This window comes from Elephantulus edwardii, unplaced genomic scaffold (genome assembly GCF_000299155.1).
Source record: "Elephantulus edwardii isolate Elephantulus edwardi_28Jun2011 unplaced genomic scaffold, EleEdw1.0 scaffold00027, whole genome shotgun sequence".
Lineage (NCBI taxonomy): Eukaryota > Metazoa > Chordata > Mammalia > Macroscelidea > Macroscelididae > Elephantulus > Elephantulus edwardii.
The window spans coordinates 19,529,718-19,546,585 of record NW_006399777.1 but is presented as its reverse complement, the minus strand read 5'-3'; the positions used below and the strand labels follow the sequence as shown (position 1 = coordinate 19,546,585).

The 16,868-nt window shown below is 40.8% G+C and overlaps 1 protein-coding gene across 1 annotated transcript in view; it reads right to left on the bottom strand.

Annotated features, from left to right (window-relative positions):
* The window catches only part of NEK10 (NIMA-related kinase 10), a 249,703-nt gene that overhangs the window by 42,485 nt on the left and 190,350 nt on the right, over nt 1–16,868 (bottom strand). The window contains exons 29-30 of the mRNA XM_006883425.1: nt 10,647–10,684; nt 10,400–10,540 (exon numbers count right to left, since the gene is read on the bottom strand). Of these exons, the coding sequence (XP_006883487.1) occupies nt 10,400–10,540; nt 10,647–10,684 (179 nt within the window). The remainder of the gene's footprint in view (nt 1–10,399; nt 10,541–10,646; nt 10,685–16,868) is intronic.

Genomic DNA, 16,868 nt, shown 5'->3' with positions numbered 1-16,868 from the left:
ACCTACAGAGGTTTGCCTTTGTGTCTAGAGAAGGGGAGAGCATGATCTGACAGGTAGAGGTCAGAAAGACCTGTGACATTTCCACAGATGTCAGCATGAAGGAATGCCACACTCAACAGCCAGGTCAAATGCTTGTACTGGCTCTCTTGGAATCTTAATGCTGATGAATCCCTTAGAGCTGAAGTCCTGCTATACATGGAAACAGGAAGAGAAGGGCAGTATTCACTTTGACTGGCTTTAAGCCTGCTATGATAAAAATGCAACCCATAGTCTGAAATTTGCCTTTGGGTTAGTTAAAGATAAATTCTGAGGTGGGGGCAGAGGGGGAAAGGACATTTTCTGGTATCAGTGTGAAAGCCTCATTAGAGAAATGAATTTCAGTTTTAAGGAAACACAAACAAGTTACATTTTTATTGCTAAACGTGTGGCCTGTTGTCATTGGTGGTGTGTGCCACTGGGTTGGAACCGACTGATAGCCGACCCTCCAGTGGGTTTTCAGAGGCAGTAAATCACCATCTTTCTCCCATGGAGCAGTTGATGGATTTGAACCGTGTGCCTCTGGGGATTGCAGAAGAGATTCTTACCACAAGGTCAGCACAGCTCCCTATTTATGGCTTAAAAATAGTGTATCATTTCATCTTATTGATAAAACCAGGCTTTTCTAATTAACGTAATTATTTCTCACTCTATGCTACAATCACAGAAACCAAGTTATGGTAACAGCATTTTACTACGAGCCGGGAGGATGGACTTTTTGTTTGAAGTCAACTCTATTCCGGACAATGAGAATTCTAGAACAAAATGTGGTACAAACTAACATATCATATTTGCCACAATAGAAAGAAAGGCTACCCATCGAGCTAAGGGGAACAGGATGTAAAGATAGGGCTCATCCTCATTCAATTATCTGGACAAGATGAGGGCATCCAATAAAGGAAACTTCACCACAGGGGATAAGAAAGACAAAAGGATGCTAATTCTCTGACATCATGCTAGAAGACTCTCCAATAAAGACTTGATTCTAATCTAACACTGTTAAGGCATGTCACATTATATCTAACAATCTGCACTGGTAAAAGGGTGGATGTCTTAAATCCTTGCAGTGTTGGAGGCCAGCCTGCAGAAATTCATGGTGCTCGACGTTAGGTGCTGCCAATTTGATTCTGACTCATACTGACTCTTTGCCCAACAGAGACAATGTTTCCTACTCCTGCACCATCCTAACAGCCACTGCTGTGGTTTAACTTATTGATGCAGCAATAAGCAAGATCGTTTGATCTTGTTGAAAGCCTTTCTCTGAAAGCTACTTTCCCAAGCATGACGATGCCTGTCTTCATGGGCTGGTCTCTCCTGGTAACGCACCGCAGCATGTGAAACTTCTCTTCTAAGAAACACTCGAGCCCGTGATATGTTCACTGCTCTCCACCAAACACTTCAAACCTGGACAACAGTTCAAAGATGTCAATTCTTCTTGGGACATTTTTATTGACTCTCCACCTTTTACATGTACATGTTGTTGTTGTTGATTGCTGTCGAGTTGAGCACGACTCATAGCCTCCCTATGAACAAAAGACCTTAAGCCTTTCTATAGCTATCATTTCTCAACGTTCATAGAGTTCCCAGAGGCATGTTGTTTCGGAAGTGGCTGTCACTCCTGTATATGAGGTGATCGAACATATCATACTTCAGACATCCAAGCAGGTATATGCACACCCAAGTTTGTTGCGGCTTTGTTCACAATAGCAAGGAGCTGGAAACAAGCCAAGTGACCATCAACGAATGAATGGCTAGAGAAACTGTGGTATATTCACACAATGGAATACTACGCTGCATTGAAAAACAAGGAACTCATGAAATATTATTCAAATTGGGTGACCCTGGAGGACATTATGCTGAGTGAAATATCTCAGTCACAAAAAGACAAACACTGCATAGTGCCACTGTCATAAAACGGGACTGACATTGGAGTTGGGGGGAGACTGAGAAAGATGGGTTCAAGAATGTATACTGCATTGAAACAGATAAGGGAGAAAACTGTTTAAAAGGGATATGTAAAAATAGGTGTTTTTGTCATGACAGGTGCCCAGAGCGAAGGCTGCATAGTGGAGTGGACCTGAGGGGAGGGTTTGTAAAACAATGATAGAATTTTCCTTTTACTTTTCCAAAAGGGTAGTGTAGTAGGGGGAGGGTTGGGAGGGGAGAAAAGTGCAACAATGAATGAATGGGACTCCCCTCCGAAAAAAAAAAGAAAATATCATACTTCAGTAACTAAAACGACATCTTTACTTTTGGACACTTTCAAGAGGTCTTTTTACAGCCAATTTATCCAACACAACTTATAATTCGGTCTCTTATCTGTTGCTTCAATGGGTGTTGACTGTGGATCCAGGTAAAATGCAATCTTTGACAACCTCAGTATTTTCTCCTCTAACCATGATGTTGCTTCTTGATTCAGTGGTGAGGCTTTTGTTTCCTTTACGGTGGGGTGGGATCCATTCTGCGGAGTAACATCTCAGCATGTCTTAGCTTTTTGATCTTCATCGATGAAGGACTTCAAGCAAGTCTTTCTTTTTAACAAGTAATGCTGTACCATCTGCATATCATGAGTCCTCCTTTAATCATGATGCTGTGTTTTTCCTCACTCAGTCCATCTGCTTGGATGATCCAGGACACAAATTTCATAAATCAGAGAGAGAGAGATCAGTTAGTTGGCCTGGTAGAGAGAAAGTGATGCTACCAAGCCAATGGTGGGTGACTTCTAATCCGCAGCCCTCAGGCCTGTTTTTCCTTGTTTTTGTTCAGACATTCTTCTAGGTCATACAGCTCTGGTGTGTCCACTCACTGTAGAGTGGTAACTTGTGGTTGCCGTGAAGCTGATCACTGATGTGTCAAATGCTTTAATGGTTACCCATGGTGGAGAGTGTTTGGTGGAGCTCTTCGACTAAAACAAGCTTGGAAGCAGGAGTGGCATCCACTTCCATAATAGCTTGCCTCCAGAAACCTTATGAACCTGGAGAGAGGATGAAAGTCACACAAGTGTTGAGGACTTTCGTTCATAAAGTTGGTATGAGTCGCGTACGACTTGACGGCACTTAACAACAACATACTTTGGGAGTATTGGTAGGAGAAGTAATTAATTGGAGAGAGGCCTGATGCTTGAGAAGGAGGAAGGGTTGCAAAACAGAGAAAGATCCTCAACTAGACAGGATGGCATGGGAACTGCAGTCACCAAGTCACGCATGACGTATCAAAGATCATGAGAATGCCATGGGACATCATTCAGAAGGGTTGTTCATAGGGTCGCTATGTGTACTGGACTCAACGCAGCTAACAACGACAATAACAACGTATCAGTTATTTAGCAGCTCTGTCAGGTCCCGATCTCAAGGCAACCAATCTTTCTATGTATCTACCTCAGCATCGCTGAAGAAGTTTACAAACTTGTTGGGAAGTAGAACTAATACACTATGAATGCTAACAAAAAAATACAGGGAAAGCTCTGTACTTCATATCAAATCGAATCTTGTCCTTTGATTATTGTGAAAGTTGAGTGATTTTAAGTCACTATCTTGAAAGTAACCTACTGGTGCTTGCTTATAATAAGGACAACTAGAATGTCAGGTGTGTAATCTGGAATAGTTAGATGAAACAGTAACTACTCTATTTAGCCCTGACCTTCACGAACAAAAGACCAGTGTAAAAATAGATTTGCAGTCATCTAATAAGAAAGCTTAATTAAAAGCCCGGTTATCATTAAATTACTATTTCTATTCAAAATGCAGAGCCAAAGAATTCCCATACAGCAGCACAGTGCCCTGGTTCCAGGTGTTAACCACATGGAAAAGCGGGGGAGGAAGTTATCTTTAGATTTTTAGTCATGGGGAAAAAAAATGTCAATGTAAGTCTAGTCAAATTAGGGTATGGCCTTAATTGACTTACATGTGCATTTAAAAGCCTTTCAAATACCTGACAAATAACATCAAAGTGTACTCCACTTATTTGATAAAAACACATTTCCTATATTGTGTTTTGGTAAGATTTGATTTGCATAAACATACAACATCATCTCCATCTCGAAAAGAAGCCACAATTTCTTTTTTATCTACAAATGACCCTACACTATTTGCCCCCTAATTTTAACCAGTAATATCCAATTGTCTGATAGCTTTGATTTGACTCTATATACAGTAAAGCAAATCAATTGTCTTCAAAAAGTTGAGTTTGCCTAGGCCTAAGTACTTACACAGAGTAATTTCACATAGAATGTAGAGCAAACTGAGTAGCACTCAAGTTCGATTTTCTTTTTTCCTGATGATATTCAGAAGATCTTGATATATAATCTTGATGTAACAAGAGTAGTTTGAATATGTTACAAATACGTCTTCACTAACTTTCAAATATTAGCTAGTACTTGTTTTATAACACAAACACCTCATGATAAACTGACAATATTTTCTTAGAATAACACTTTCCTGTTAACATTTGTATTTCTTTATACAACGATCATCTATTTTTGAACAGCAATACTATACTGGTTCCCCACTTATATCAATGATATAAACTTACTTTTAAATTAAATTAATAAGTGGAGGAATTTGTAGAAGCAATACCAGGGCAATACTAGCACAGAGGGTAATCAGTTAAGCCCACATCTGCATGCTGGTAATAGTGACTTAAGTCAGGGGAAACGAGAGAAAAGAATTAAGCTCTTAAAAATATTCATGCATTGATTTAGTAACAGGAGGAGTAATTCCTTTTGTGTGGAGTAATTCCTTTTCTGCTGTTGAATTCCTGCTGGAGGGCCAGCTATGAGTCAGTTGCAACTCAATGGCACACAACAGCAACACTTAATGTTAATACTTTTTCATCCAGGCAATACTGGGATGCTTACATTTTCATTTCTGTTGGCACAGAACTTGAGTCTATTATGTAACCTAAAGATAATGTATAAAATAAATGAGTCCTAAAATGTGCTCACTCATTCATTGCTGTCGAGTTGAAATCAGCTCAAACTTGACTTTGTTTTCCATTTCAGAGGCTGTAAATCGCCAGAGAGGAGATTTTTTTTCCCTAAGCACACTAGTGTATTCGACCCAGCAGAGAGGTGAGCCACACAAGGTGGAAAGGCTGGCCTCTCTTCAGCGAGGAGACTCAGAAGGATGAATGGAGATGAGAGCCGGGGAGCTAACAGGAATGGTGCTGTTACAATGTGGGAATGGTACTGGATGTCAAAGAACAAAAACACATGTGAGATGGTTAAACGGAAAACCAATTTGCTCTGCAAACTTTTGCTCAGATCACTAAAAAGTTTGGAAAAGAATAACAGTCCTCATTTTGCCACACCAAATGGCCAATGACACTCATACACTATGCTTCTGGGGGCATACTCCGATTTTGACAAAATTCTCTCCTCCTTACCAAGTTACTAAGAACAGGTAGTAACATAAGGCTGTAGCTACAGATTATGCTGTTCATTTTCAAGATGTTCCTCTTCACCTAAGGAAATAAAATCTAATGTTAAACATATAAAAAAAAAACCACACTAGTATGTTGTTGTTGTTGTTGCTGTTATTGTTGTTGTTGCTATGTGCCTTTGAGTTGTCTGTGAACTCACAACAACGCTATGTGCCGTCTCTCTGAAGCCTGGCCTGTCCTAAGCCAGTCTCACTGACTCCAACACACCTACCCCCATTACACCAGTTACCCTATCAATCCATCTTGTCCAGCATCTTTCTCTCCTGCGCCGTCCCTCCACCCTTCCAAGCATGATGTCTTCCAAGGACCGGTCCTTCCTGGCCACATGCCCAAAGTATGTGAGATGGAACTTCAAAATCCATGCCTCCAAAGTTAAACCTGGTTGCCAAGACAGACCTGTTTGTTCTCTTGGTGGTTCATGGTCTGATCAATACTCTTCTTAGCACCACAACTCAAAGGCATCCATTCTTCTTCAATCATCATTAATCACTGTCCAGCTCTCTGATGCATAGAAGTAATTGTGAAGACCATAGACTGGATTAGGCGTATCTTGGTCTCTGGACTGATAGCATTGCTCTTTAGCACTTTGGAGAGGTTTCAGACAGCAGACTTCCCCAATGCAATTCATCATTTGATTTCTGGACTGCTGGTGCCAACAGTGTAGATTGTGGAGCCAAGCCAGCTGAAATTGTTAACAAGCTCAATCCCATCTCCATCTAACGTGGTGCTGCTCATTGCCCAGTGGTGAGAAACTGTATTCTTGATGTTGAGCTTCAATCCATATGGAACACTACAGTTGCTGACCTTGTGCAGCAAGCACTTCAGGTCCTCCTCAGTCTCAGCAAGTAAGGGTATGTCATCTGCATAACACGGATTGCTGTCTTCCTCCAATCCTCATGCCATACTTACCCTCATAAAGTCCTACCTTCCAGATGATCTGTTCTGCATACAGATTGAAAAGGTGTGGAACAGACCATCAACTACCAACATGCAAGTTCAAACTAAAGCTAAAGAAAATTAAATCAAACCCACAAGAACCAAAATTTGACCTTGAGTCAATCCCACTTGAACTTAAAAATCATCTCAGGAACAGGCCTTGAATACTAATGAATGAACACCAAATGAGCTGTGGGAGGATGTCAAGGATGTTATCCATGAAAGATACAAAAGGGCAAAGACAGAGGAGGAAGAAAAGATCAAAATGGGTGTCAGAAGAGACTCTGAATGTTGCACTAGAGTACTGAGAAGGAAAGGGAAGAGAGCAAAAAGTTAAGGAGCTGAACAGAAGATTTCAAAGGGTAGCTCTGGAATACAAAGCAAAGAATTATAATAAAATGTGCAAAGAGCTGGAGTCAGAAAATCAAAAGTGCTGACCTAGTCCAGCATTTCTTAAGCTGAAGGAAATGAAGGACAAATTCAAGCCTTGAGTTGCAATACTTAAGGAATGCTATGGGCAGAATACTGAATGATCCAGAAATCATTAAAAGAAGATGGAAGGAGTACGCAGAGTCACTGTACCAAAAAAAGAACAGGTTGACAGAAAATTTTCATGCAACAACATATGATCAAGAGACAATGTTGGCCCCTGCTGTTGGAGAGCTGGGCTGAGGTCATCCTTTTATACTTAGTTAGGCTTGAAAGAAACAAAATTAGGCTTTGCAGAGAAGGTGACCTCAAGTGAATGGGGACAGTGCTATTTGCTTGTGACCTGATAATGTAGTAAATAGAGCAACTTTATATACTTTAAAAACAAGACTTTTATGATGTGCCAGAAAGCTTCTTTATAATGTTGTTGTTGTTATGTGCCATCGAATCACCCACGACTCGATTCACAGAGATGCTACGTACAACAGCGCTAAACCCTGCTCTATCCTGTGCCAATCTTATTGTCTCTGACAGACCTATCCCCATTACCCCAGTCACTGAATCAATTCATCTCATCAAAGGTCTTCCTCTCTTGCTCTGTTCCTCGACCCTCCCAAGCATGACATGCTTCTCCAAGGACTTGTACCTTTTTGCAAAATGTCGAAAGTATGTCAGCCGAAGCTTCAGATTCCTTGCCTCCTAGGAGCAGCCTGGTTTCAACCTCTCTAGGAAGATCCAGTTTGTTCTCTTAGCAGTCCATGGTATATTCAATACTCTTCTCCAACACCACAGCTCAAAGGCATCAATTCTCCTTCTATCATCCCTACTCATTGTCCAGCTTTCTGATGCATAACAAGTAATTGCAAAAACTATAGCCTGGATAAGGCAGACCTTAGTCTCCAGACTGACACCGTTTCTCTTCAGTACTTTGGAGAAGTCTCTCACAGCTGACTTTCCCAGTGCAATTCATCTTTTCATTTCCTGGCTGCTGGTCCCAAGAGTGTTGATCGTGGATCCACGCAGACTAAAGCTGGCAACAATCTCTATCTCTTCACCATCTATCATGATGCTGCCAATTCTTTATAATAAGATGGGGAAAATAAAATATCCAATTTTTTTTACTCAAAATGAAAACTAATCTCTTTGTAAACTTTCACTAAAATAACAAAAAATAAACATAAAAAAGGAAAAAGTAGAATAACCCATGGAGGATAACAAAACATATCATGGCACACTCATGTTTATCACCGCTTTGTTCACAATAGCAAGGAGTTGGAAACAAACTAAGTGCCCATCAACAAATGAATGTCTAGAGAAGCTGTGATATATTCATACAATAGAATACCATGCTGCATTGAAAAATAAGGAACTCATGAAATATTATTCAAAATGGGTGACTCTGGAGGACAGTATGCTGAGTGAAGTATCTCAGTCACAAAAGGACAAATACTGCATGGTCCCACTGTTGTAAAACAGGACTGACCTCAGGACTGGGGCGAGTCTGAGAAAGATGGGTTCAATAATGTATACTTCATTGAAACAGATGAGGGAGAAAACTGTTTAAAAGGGATATGTGATTAGGTATTTTTGTCATGACAGAAGTCCAGAGCGATGGCTGCATAGTGGGGTGGACCTGGGGGGAGGGTTTGTAAAACAATGAAAGAATATTTTCTTCTTTTCAAATAGAAGAGTGTATGGGGCTGGGGCGGGGCAGGGCGAAAAGTGCAACAATGGATGAATGAAAATCCAAAGTCTCTGTAAATTGTCATTAAAATTAATAATAATAAATAAACCCCCCCTTATCACATGTTAATGTATTCCACAACTGACTTGTAGCTGACCCTCCACCAGGTGTTCCGAGGCTCTACAGCACAAAGGAGGAGAATGCCCGTGTTTCTCCGAGGAGCAGCTGGTGGATTTGAACCACTAGAGAGGTACCAGCTATGGGTTTAGGAGTCCATCTCTCTACAGACCGCGCCACCAGATCTCCCTCACATCACCTGTACCATCTCATTACTCCTGTCACGGGCAGACTTGGCCACTCACTAACAACACTGGGAAAGAATAGTTTTTGAAACCACATATGAATCAGCAAATTCTTGAAATGAGATGGCATGAGAAATGGTTGATTTAAGGGAAACATCACATGTAAAGTGTTCTGAAGAGTCACTCGGTTAATTAAAGGTCCTGAGATGTGACCCATTTCACTGACATAAAGACAGGTTGTGAGTGAACTCACTCAGTATGTCCTTTTAGAAAAAAGAAAATCTATTCTGAATGAATTACAACAGAGCTGTGAATTGGTTTATAGAAATACATCGTCCTTGTTATGTTCTTGTTATATGGAGTCAGAACTAAGTCATACTTGAGCCTCCATCAGGTTTCGGAGGCTGTAAACTAGACAGGAAGGTATTTCCCATCTTCCTCCAGCTGAGCAGCCGGAGGATTTGAACCAGGTCCTTCGATCTGACAGTGCAACTCCTTACCACGAAGCCACCAGAGCTCCGTGTGTGTGTGTGTGTGTGTGTGTGCTGATGTTAAAAAAAAATCCTTTTAACTTTATAAATTTATACTTTGAATTGGTCTTTTGCCAAAACAAGAAGAATAGAATGTGGTTAAGTTTTAGGTAACATTATAACAAAATTATCTTTTTTTTAAAAAAAAACTTACCTTTTTTTTTCTTTTTAAATTTAATTGCTCAAGGTGCAATTGGCCCCAAACTGTTAACACTTGCAAAGCAAATTCAATAAATGTGGGGACATGGATGAGGATTATAGTACTTAATTCATATTACTTATGCTCATTATACTTGTTAAATCCACAAAAGAATTTAAGAAAGCCAAAATGAAAATAGCATTAAATGATAATTTCAAATTAAATAAAGTAGAAAAAAAGAACTTTATGCTTAAAGGTATTCGTATATATACTAAATAAATATTCACATATATATATTAAAAGCACAACCACTGAGTAGGTTTTTGAAATGTTTATGGTTATATACTAATTGTACTATTACTTTTCAATTGGCCTCTTAATAAAACTTGGAAACAGATTTTCTTCTTCCCAAGCCATTACAATAAAAGTGTGTGTTTTAAGAAGCTATAGTTTTTTAAATTATTAGAAAAACAATGAGATGATTTTCATAAAATACAATTGGCAATAAATAATAATATTATCTGTCACAGAGTAAAGGAGATAAGCTTCACTCTTGTATCACATAGAACTTTAGAGGTAAGAGTTATCTATGCATAACACAGTTATTAATTTTTGTTAGTAAATATGCACTTTAGGCATCAATAGCTCAATTGGTTGACATTCCCACTAGAGTAGAATTGCAAATTTCAAGCAAAACAACTCTATAAGATTTAAATCAAATAAGTGAACACAGAGCATTGTGAAACCACCAAATTGCCAAGCTTACAGTGGTGGACAAATTCAGCCGCATTATCCTGCTTGATGGTGTTAAATTTACCTCCCAAGCCTCACGTAGACATTTCAGGCACAATGGTAATTCTGTGTTCACCCATTGCGTGTCTGAAGTGGATCTGATAAGTACTACCATGAGCTTTGAAACTGTGGAGCAGCACAGCAGGGAGGCTATGGGACTGCCATCCTGTCACTAACTTGGCCTCTAGGTCCTTAACATGGGCCCTGAGCATGAGGGGTGGCACTTTCAGAAGCAGGTCAAAAGGCAGCAAAGCTGAAGAAACAAAAAAAAAAAAAAAGGAAAAGATTTGAAACTGTAACTTAAACTGCAGTGAGCATCTTCAATGTAGGCACGATCTTATTGTTGCTAAGGCTGTTACCTGGTCTCGGCTTGGATCCCAGGACGCCCGGGAAATCCCTGAAAACAAAATTAGAGGCCATTAGTGGGCTGGATAAACTTTGATGCAAAAAAAATGTACCCAGGGCCAACCTTCCACAATTCTAAGAACACACTCCAAATTCTCAAAATAATGACTTGATGACTCATGGGGAACCTATGGAAGGAAAGACCTGGACACTTGTATAACTTTCATCCTTTCTCCACGTTCATAGAGTTTCCTGGAGGCAAGCTATTTCAGAAGTGGATGCCACTCCTGCTTCCAAGCTTGTTTTAATCGGGGAGCTCCACCAAGCTTCAATATTCACATGTATGTTGGATGGGTGGCACATAGCCATGGGGGAAACATTTCTATACTAATCCATGTCAAACCAGGGGATGTTGGCTAAGACTAAAACCTGGACTCTGGACACTCTGAGCACAGGGTTTAGGAGGAGCAAGTCTTCTCATCTGGGCGTTGATCCCACGGATTTCTTAGAGGGAGAAACTTGACTGTACCCAGGAACAAAAGCCACCATCCATGTATGCAGGAGTGTCTTTGAAAAGACAGAGCTTCTTCCCTGGGCTGGTTTAGTTAGCTGTGGCATTTCTCAGGTTGGCTTAAGTTTTATAACAGACCTTGAAATCCCAGAAGGACAATCAATATTCCACACTGGTATCAGCTCACATCTCGGAGCTTAAATTCACGAGTGTTCTTGGCAAGCTATTAGGAAAATTGTACACTATACTGAAGAATTCAATCTCTCAAATATTTTTGTGTAAGAAGAATACTGTATACCATATGTACTAACTGTGTTTATTTACATAAAATAGAGTGCACTCTGCTAGTCTAGTAGATAGGGAGCTGCACTGCTAATCCAAGGGTGAGTGGTTCGAATCCACAAGCTGCTTTGCAGGAAGAAGGTGGACAATTGCCTCCTATGTAATCTATAGCCTCTAAAAACACACTAGAGGGTGAACTATGATTGATCTCTGACTCGATAGTCACAAATTTGATGAGTATATAAAACAGATCGCCTTGAAAATGCCATGTTGCTGTCAACTTGACAAAACCTTATCATTGTAAATTGTTGTTGTTGTTATGTGCCGTTGAGTCATTTGCGACTCATAGCGACCCTATGTACAACAGCCCTAAACCATGCTCTATGCTGTGCCAATCGCATTGCCTCTGACACACCCATCCTGATTACCCCAGTCACTGAATCAATCCACCTCATAGAGGGTCTTCTCCTCCTGCGCTGTCCCTCCAAACTCCCAAGCATGATGTCCCTCTCCAAGGACCTGTCTCTCCTTACATCATGTCCAAAGTATTTCAGACGAAGCCCCAGAATCCTTGCCTCCAAGGAGTAGCCTGGTTTAACCCTCTCCAGGATGGATCTGTTTGTTTTCTTGGCAGTCCATGGTACATTCAATACTCTTCTCCAGCACTCTTTAATAAACCTCAGAGAGCACTTAAAAATAATCGTCACATTCATTCAGTCAACAAATGTCTATTTTGGTCCCTGTTGCTTGTAAGCACTGTCTCAGGTACCCAAGATGAAGGGTTAAATGTCCCTACAGTCTTGGAACCTTTAATATCACACAGGAACAGCAGAAATGTTCTTATGTTCTCTGGAAACTGTATCTCTAAGCACAAGAAAATATAGTCACCTGGAGTTTCAAAACAGACTCCCTGTGATGACAAATGACAACTTTTAACTACACAGTTTTTGGCCCACAGATATGCAAAATAATTAAACTATGCACTGCTTAGATTAAAGCACATTGAATACGTATGTCCCACAGACTTTCATGACTGCAGAAGATGACTGAATAAACAAAGCAATAAAATGAAATGGTTCAACACAAAGGAAGGAATTTTGAAATATTTTTACGGTAAAATGAGTTCACATACTGAAACCTCTGTGCTCTGAAGGTTTTCAAATGACCACTGGTCAATAACACTTCTGACTGCTGGAAAGAGAATTTCAAAGACACAGGAGGTTGAAAGGATTCGAAAGGTTACAATTTCCTCAGATCTGCTGTGACCTCATCCAGAATTCATAAGCCGGAGAAACACTGAAGTGATACAAATGAGTATTAGCCTACAATCTCCTGCCCAAGCCACTAACAGTCAAGGTAGAGATGGGATGTAATTAGCTTTAACATTTTTCAAAACTGACCTTTCTTTCAATTAATTCAAGCACTGAGTGAATTATTTTGATATTTCTTTTGTTAGAAAGAGTCCTGGTGATGAAGGAAGTGAAACTTTTTGTGTTTCCTTCTAAGAGAATTTCTTTAACTGGATCATTGTTCTTATGTGTCACTGAGTCGGAACCGACCCATAGCTGACCCTCTAGTGATCAGTGAATAGCATTTTGCCCATCCTTCTCCTGCAGAGCAGCTAGTGGCTTCAAACCACGTGCCTTTGGGGTTACAGCACAGCTTCTTACCACGATGCCACTAGAGTTAACTGTATTTTGGAATGAAAAAATACTTCCACATGTACTGGAAGGGTATCATATAATGTAATTCAATTGTGAAAAGTTAGCCAATATTATTTGATATTGATAGAATGAAGACATATTTAACCTTATAAAGTAAGAGGTCAGGCTCACAATACGGAAATAGTGCCTTTTAATGTTAGGGACCTCTCCAAAGTCCTAAGGAGCAATGGTATCTCTCTGGAGACGAAGGTGCGTCTGATACAGGCCATGATCTTTGCAATCACTTGTTATGCATCAGAGAGTTGGACAATGATTAGGGAGGATAGGAGGAGAATTGATGCCTTTGAGCTTTGCTGTTGGAGAAGAGTATTGAGGGTGCCATGGACTGCTAAGAAAACAAACAGATTCATCCTGGAGAGGGTTAAAACAGGCTGCTCCTTGGAGGCAAGGATTCTGGGGCTCTTCTGACATACTTTGGACATGTTGTAAGGAGGGACAGATCCTTGGAGAAGGACATCATGCTTGGGAGGGTGGAGGGCAGGTGCAGGAGGGGAAGACCCTCTATGAGGTGGGTTGATTCAGTGACTGGGGTAATCGGGATGGGTGTATTAGAGACGGTGCTACTGGCACAGGACAGAGCAGAGTTTAGGGCTGTTGTACATAGGGTCACTATGAGTCGCAAGCGACTCGACGGCACGTAACAACAACAGCAGATAACAACAACAATGAAAACACTACTATCCCATCAAAGAGAACTAGCATTTTACCACAGAAAGCCTCCTGAAGGCAGCGACATTATTTATAACCGTGCTCATTATCTATACGAATAAATGACATTACTGCATGTGGTTGAGTGCCTTCTCACAATTACTAAGGGCAGCATTTATGGTCTAGTGGGTAGGGAGGGAGTTGTGTTGCTCACTGAAAGCTGACACCTCTTTGCAAGTTCAAAACCACCAGCAGCAGCTCTACTGGAGAAAGACAGGCAATCTCTTCCTATGCCATTTACTGCCTCTGAAAACCCACTGGAGGATCAGCTCTGAGTAGTTTCCAACTCCATGGGAATGAGTTTGAGTTTTTCTTTCATCTGTAATTTGTTGGAGTTGACCCTACTGTAGGTTAGTGGTAGCACGCCCCCTGGCTTTCTATTCCCACCCCAGTAACAACTAGAATAAAGAAGCCATACGCCAGCAGAATTTACAACTGCCACTGAGAAAAAATAATGCCAGTACTAGGGAGCTCTTGTGGTCTTGTGGTAAGAAGCTTCGTTGCAATCCCAAAGGCACACAGTTTGAATCCACCAGCTATTCAACAAGGAAAGGATGGGCAATCTCCTTCCATGTGATTTAATGCCTCTGAAAACTTTCTGGAGGCTCAGCTATGGGTCAGTTCTGAATCAATGGCACACAACAGCTACTAACATTGCATATTATATAGTATATTATTTGTATTGTGATATTGTTAAATAGGTAGGTATCAATTCTTGTAGGATGTTATCAAGCAGTATTCATTATATTTTAGTAAGATTAACAGTGGGCCAATTGGCAAAGCCATGATCTAGAGAGAAGTGATTGACATTGTAAACAATTTTACCTTGCTCAGGTCCACAATCAATACTCTTGGCACCAGGAGCCAGGAAGTCAAAAGACAAATTGCATTGGAGAAATCTGCTGTCAGGGACCTCTCTAGAGTACTAAAGGGCAATGACGTCAGTCTAGAGAAGAACTGATACCTTTGAGTTGTGGTGCTGGAGAAAAGCATTAAACATACCATGAACCACCAAAAAAACAAACAGCACTTTCCTGGAGAGGGTAAAGTCAAGTCGCTCCTTGGAGGCAAGGATTTTGAAGTTCTGCCTCACATACTTCGGGCATGTTGCCAGTAGGCATGTCTCCTTGGAGAAGGAAATCATGCTTGGAAGGGTGGAAGAAGAGTGCAGGAGGGGAAGATCCTGGATGAGATGGATCGATACAATAAATGGAGTAATAGGAGCAAACGCTTTCTCAGAGGCAGTGAGATTGGCTCAGGCTAGGACGGGATTCAGAGCTATTGTGCATGGGGCCGCTATGAGTTGCAAGTGACTCAACAGCACATAACAAACAACAATAATAACAGGAAGGGCATGAAGGGAGAAAAGGCACAAACAAGAATATGCAAGAACTTCTTCCAAAGATCCTGAGCAGACACAAGAGTCTTTCTTCTCACATGTTTGATGCTGGCTGGTGTCAAACATCCACAGTCACATCTACATGAAAAGACTAGAGTCAGGCACACATCTCATGTATAACTGTACACACATGAGTTCCTTAAAGAAGTTGTGAACCACAGGCGTCTCTGATACCAGTAACATCAGCCTTCCAACTGCATGCTAGTAGGCAGGAAGAAATCCTGTTGCCTTGGTAACAGGATGCTAGTAGGCAGGAAGAAATCCTGTTGCCTTGGTAACAGGATGCTAGTAGGCAGGAAGAAATCCTGTTGCCTGAACAACAGATCTCAACAAAAAAGAAAGAAAATATGAGTTTTAAGCTGTGGCTACCTCAGGCTGTAGGCTCAATCTAGTTGGTGAGATTTTAGTCCTATTATGGTAAAAGATATACAATTTAAGCTAAGAGTATTCATTTATTAATTGGCACGTATTTACATGCAGGCTGCTGTGTGCTGCTCTGTAAAATACACCATGCTTAGGGAAATGCAAACACAGACCCAAGCAGAGTCAAGTCCATGTCTGGCAGACAGTACTAAATGTCTAGCCACTGAATAAATGAATGGATGCTTTTCCATTGACCACAAATCACCAAAACCAACATGCATGTGGCAGTTAGAGAAGCTGAAGTCTTTAACAGGGAAGTGCATTTGCACATTAAAATATAAACATAACTTACTTTAAAGTTGGAATTAAATGTTCTGACTCACTGTATTTCAGCAATCTAGGTAACCCTAGTGGGCCTAGTGGCATAAACGCCACATGGCCATGCCTAAGGCACGTGGTTCAAATCTACCAGTGACTCCATGGAAAGAGGGTGGGCAATCTCCTTCTGTGCAATTTATTGTCTCTGAAAACCTGCTGGAGGGTCAACTATGAGTCAGTTCTGGCTTGACAGCACACAACAATTCCAACACAACTTACATCTTTAGAACTATCTATGTATCTCTTTAAAGTGAGTCTATAAAACCCAGATGGACTTGAGGCCAGTGGGTTCACTTTGCTGTTGCTCTTACTGCTGTTTTTCCCAGTATTCCCTGTAAAGCTCTCTGTATCCTAGCATTCCCAGTAAAGTCTCTTCCAAGGAGATGCCCATATTCACCACTGTCGCTGAGTGCATTCCCAGAGGCAAAGGAATGGAGCTCTTTCCACCTGGAGCCTCTGAACTGACACCAGGGCCCTGAGCTGGAACTCCTGGGGATGGGAGATTGGTGATCCAAGGAGAGACCGTTCAGCAAAAGAATACCTCGAGCAACACTCAGGAGGCATGATTTTGAAAAATACTTTATGTGTAACAATGAATGAAGGGGGGGATTAAATGGAAAGAATATGCTGTAAAAAAATATATATGATGCATTTTAAAAAATCATTAATAAAAAATACTATATACCATGGGAAAGGCTAGAAAGCATTATGCTGAGTGAACTAACTCAGTCTCATAAGGACAAATACGGCATGCAGCTATTATTGTAAAAATAGAAAGATAACTATAAAGATGTGTATAAAAGTCCAAAGGGGGAAGAGGACAGGCCGGAGGGCTGAGGAAAGGTGGAATTATGCGGTCACAGAGTTTGGT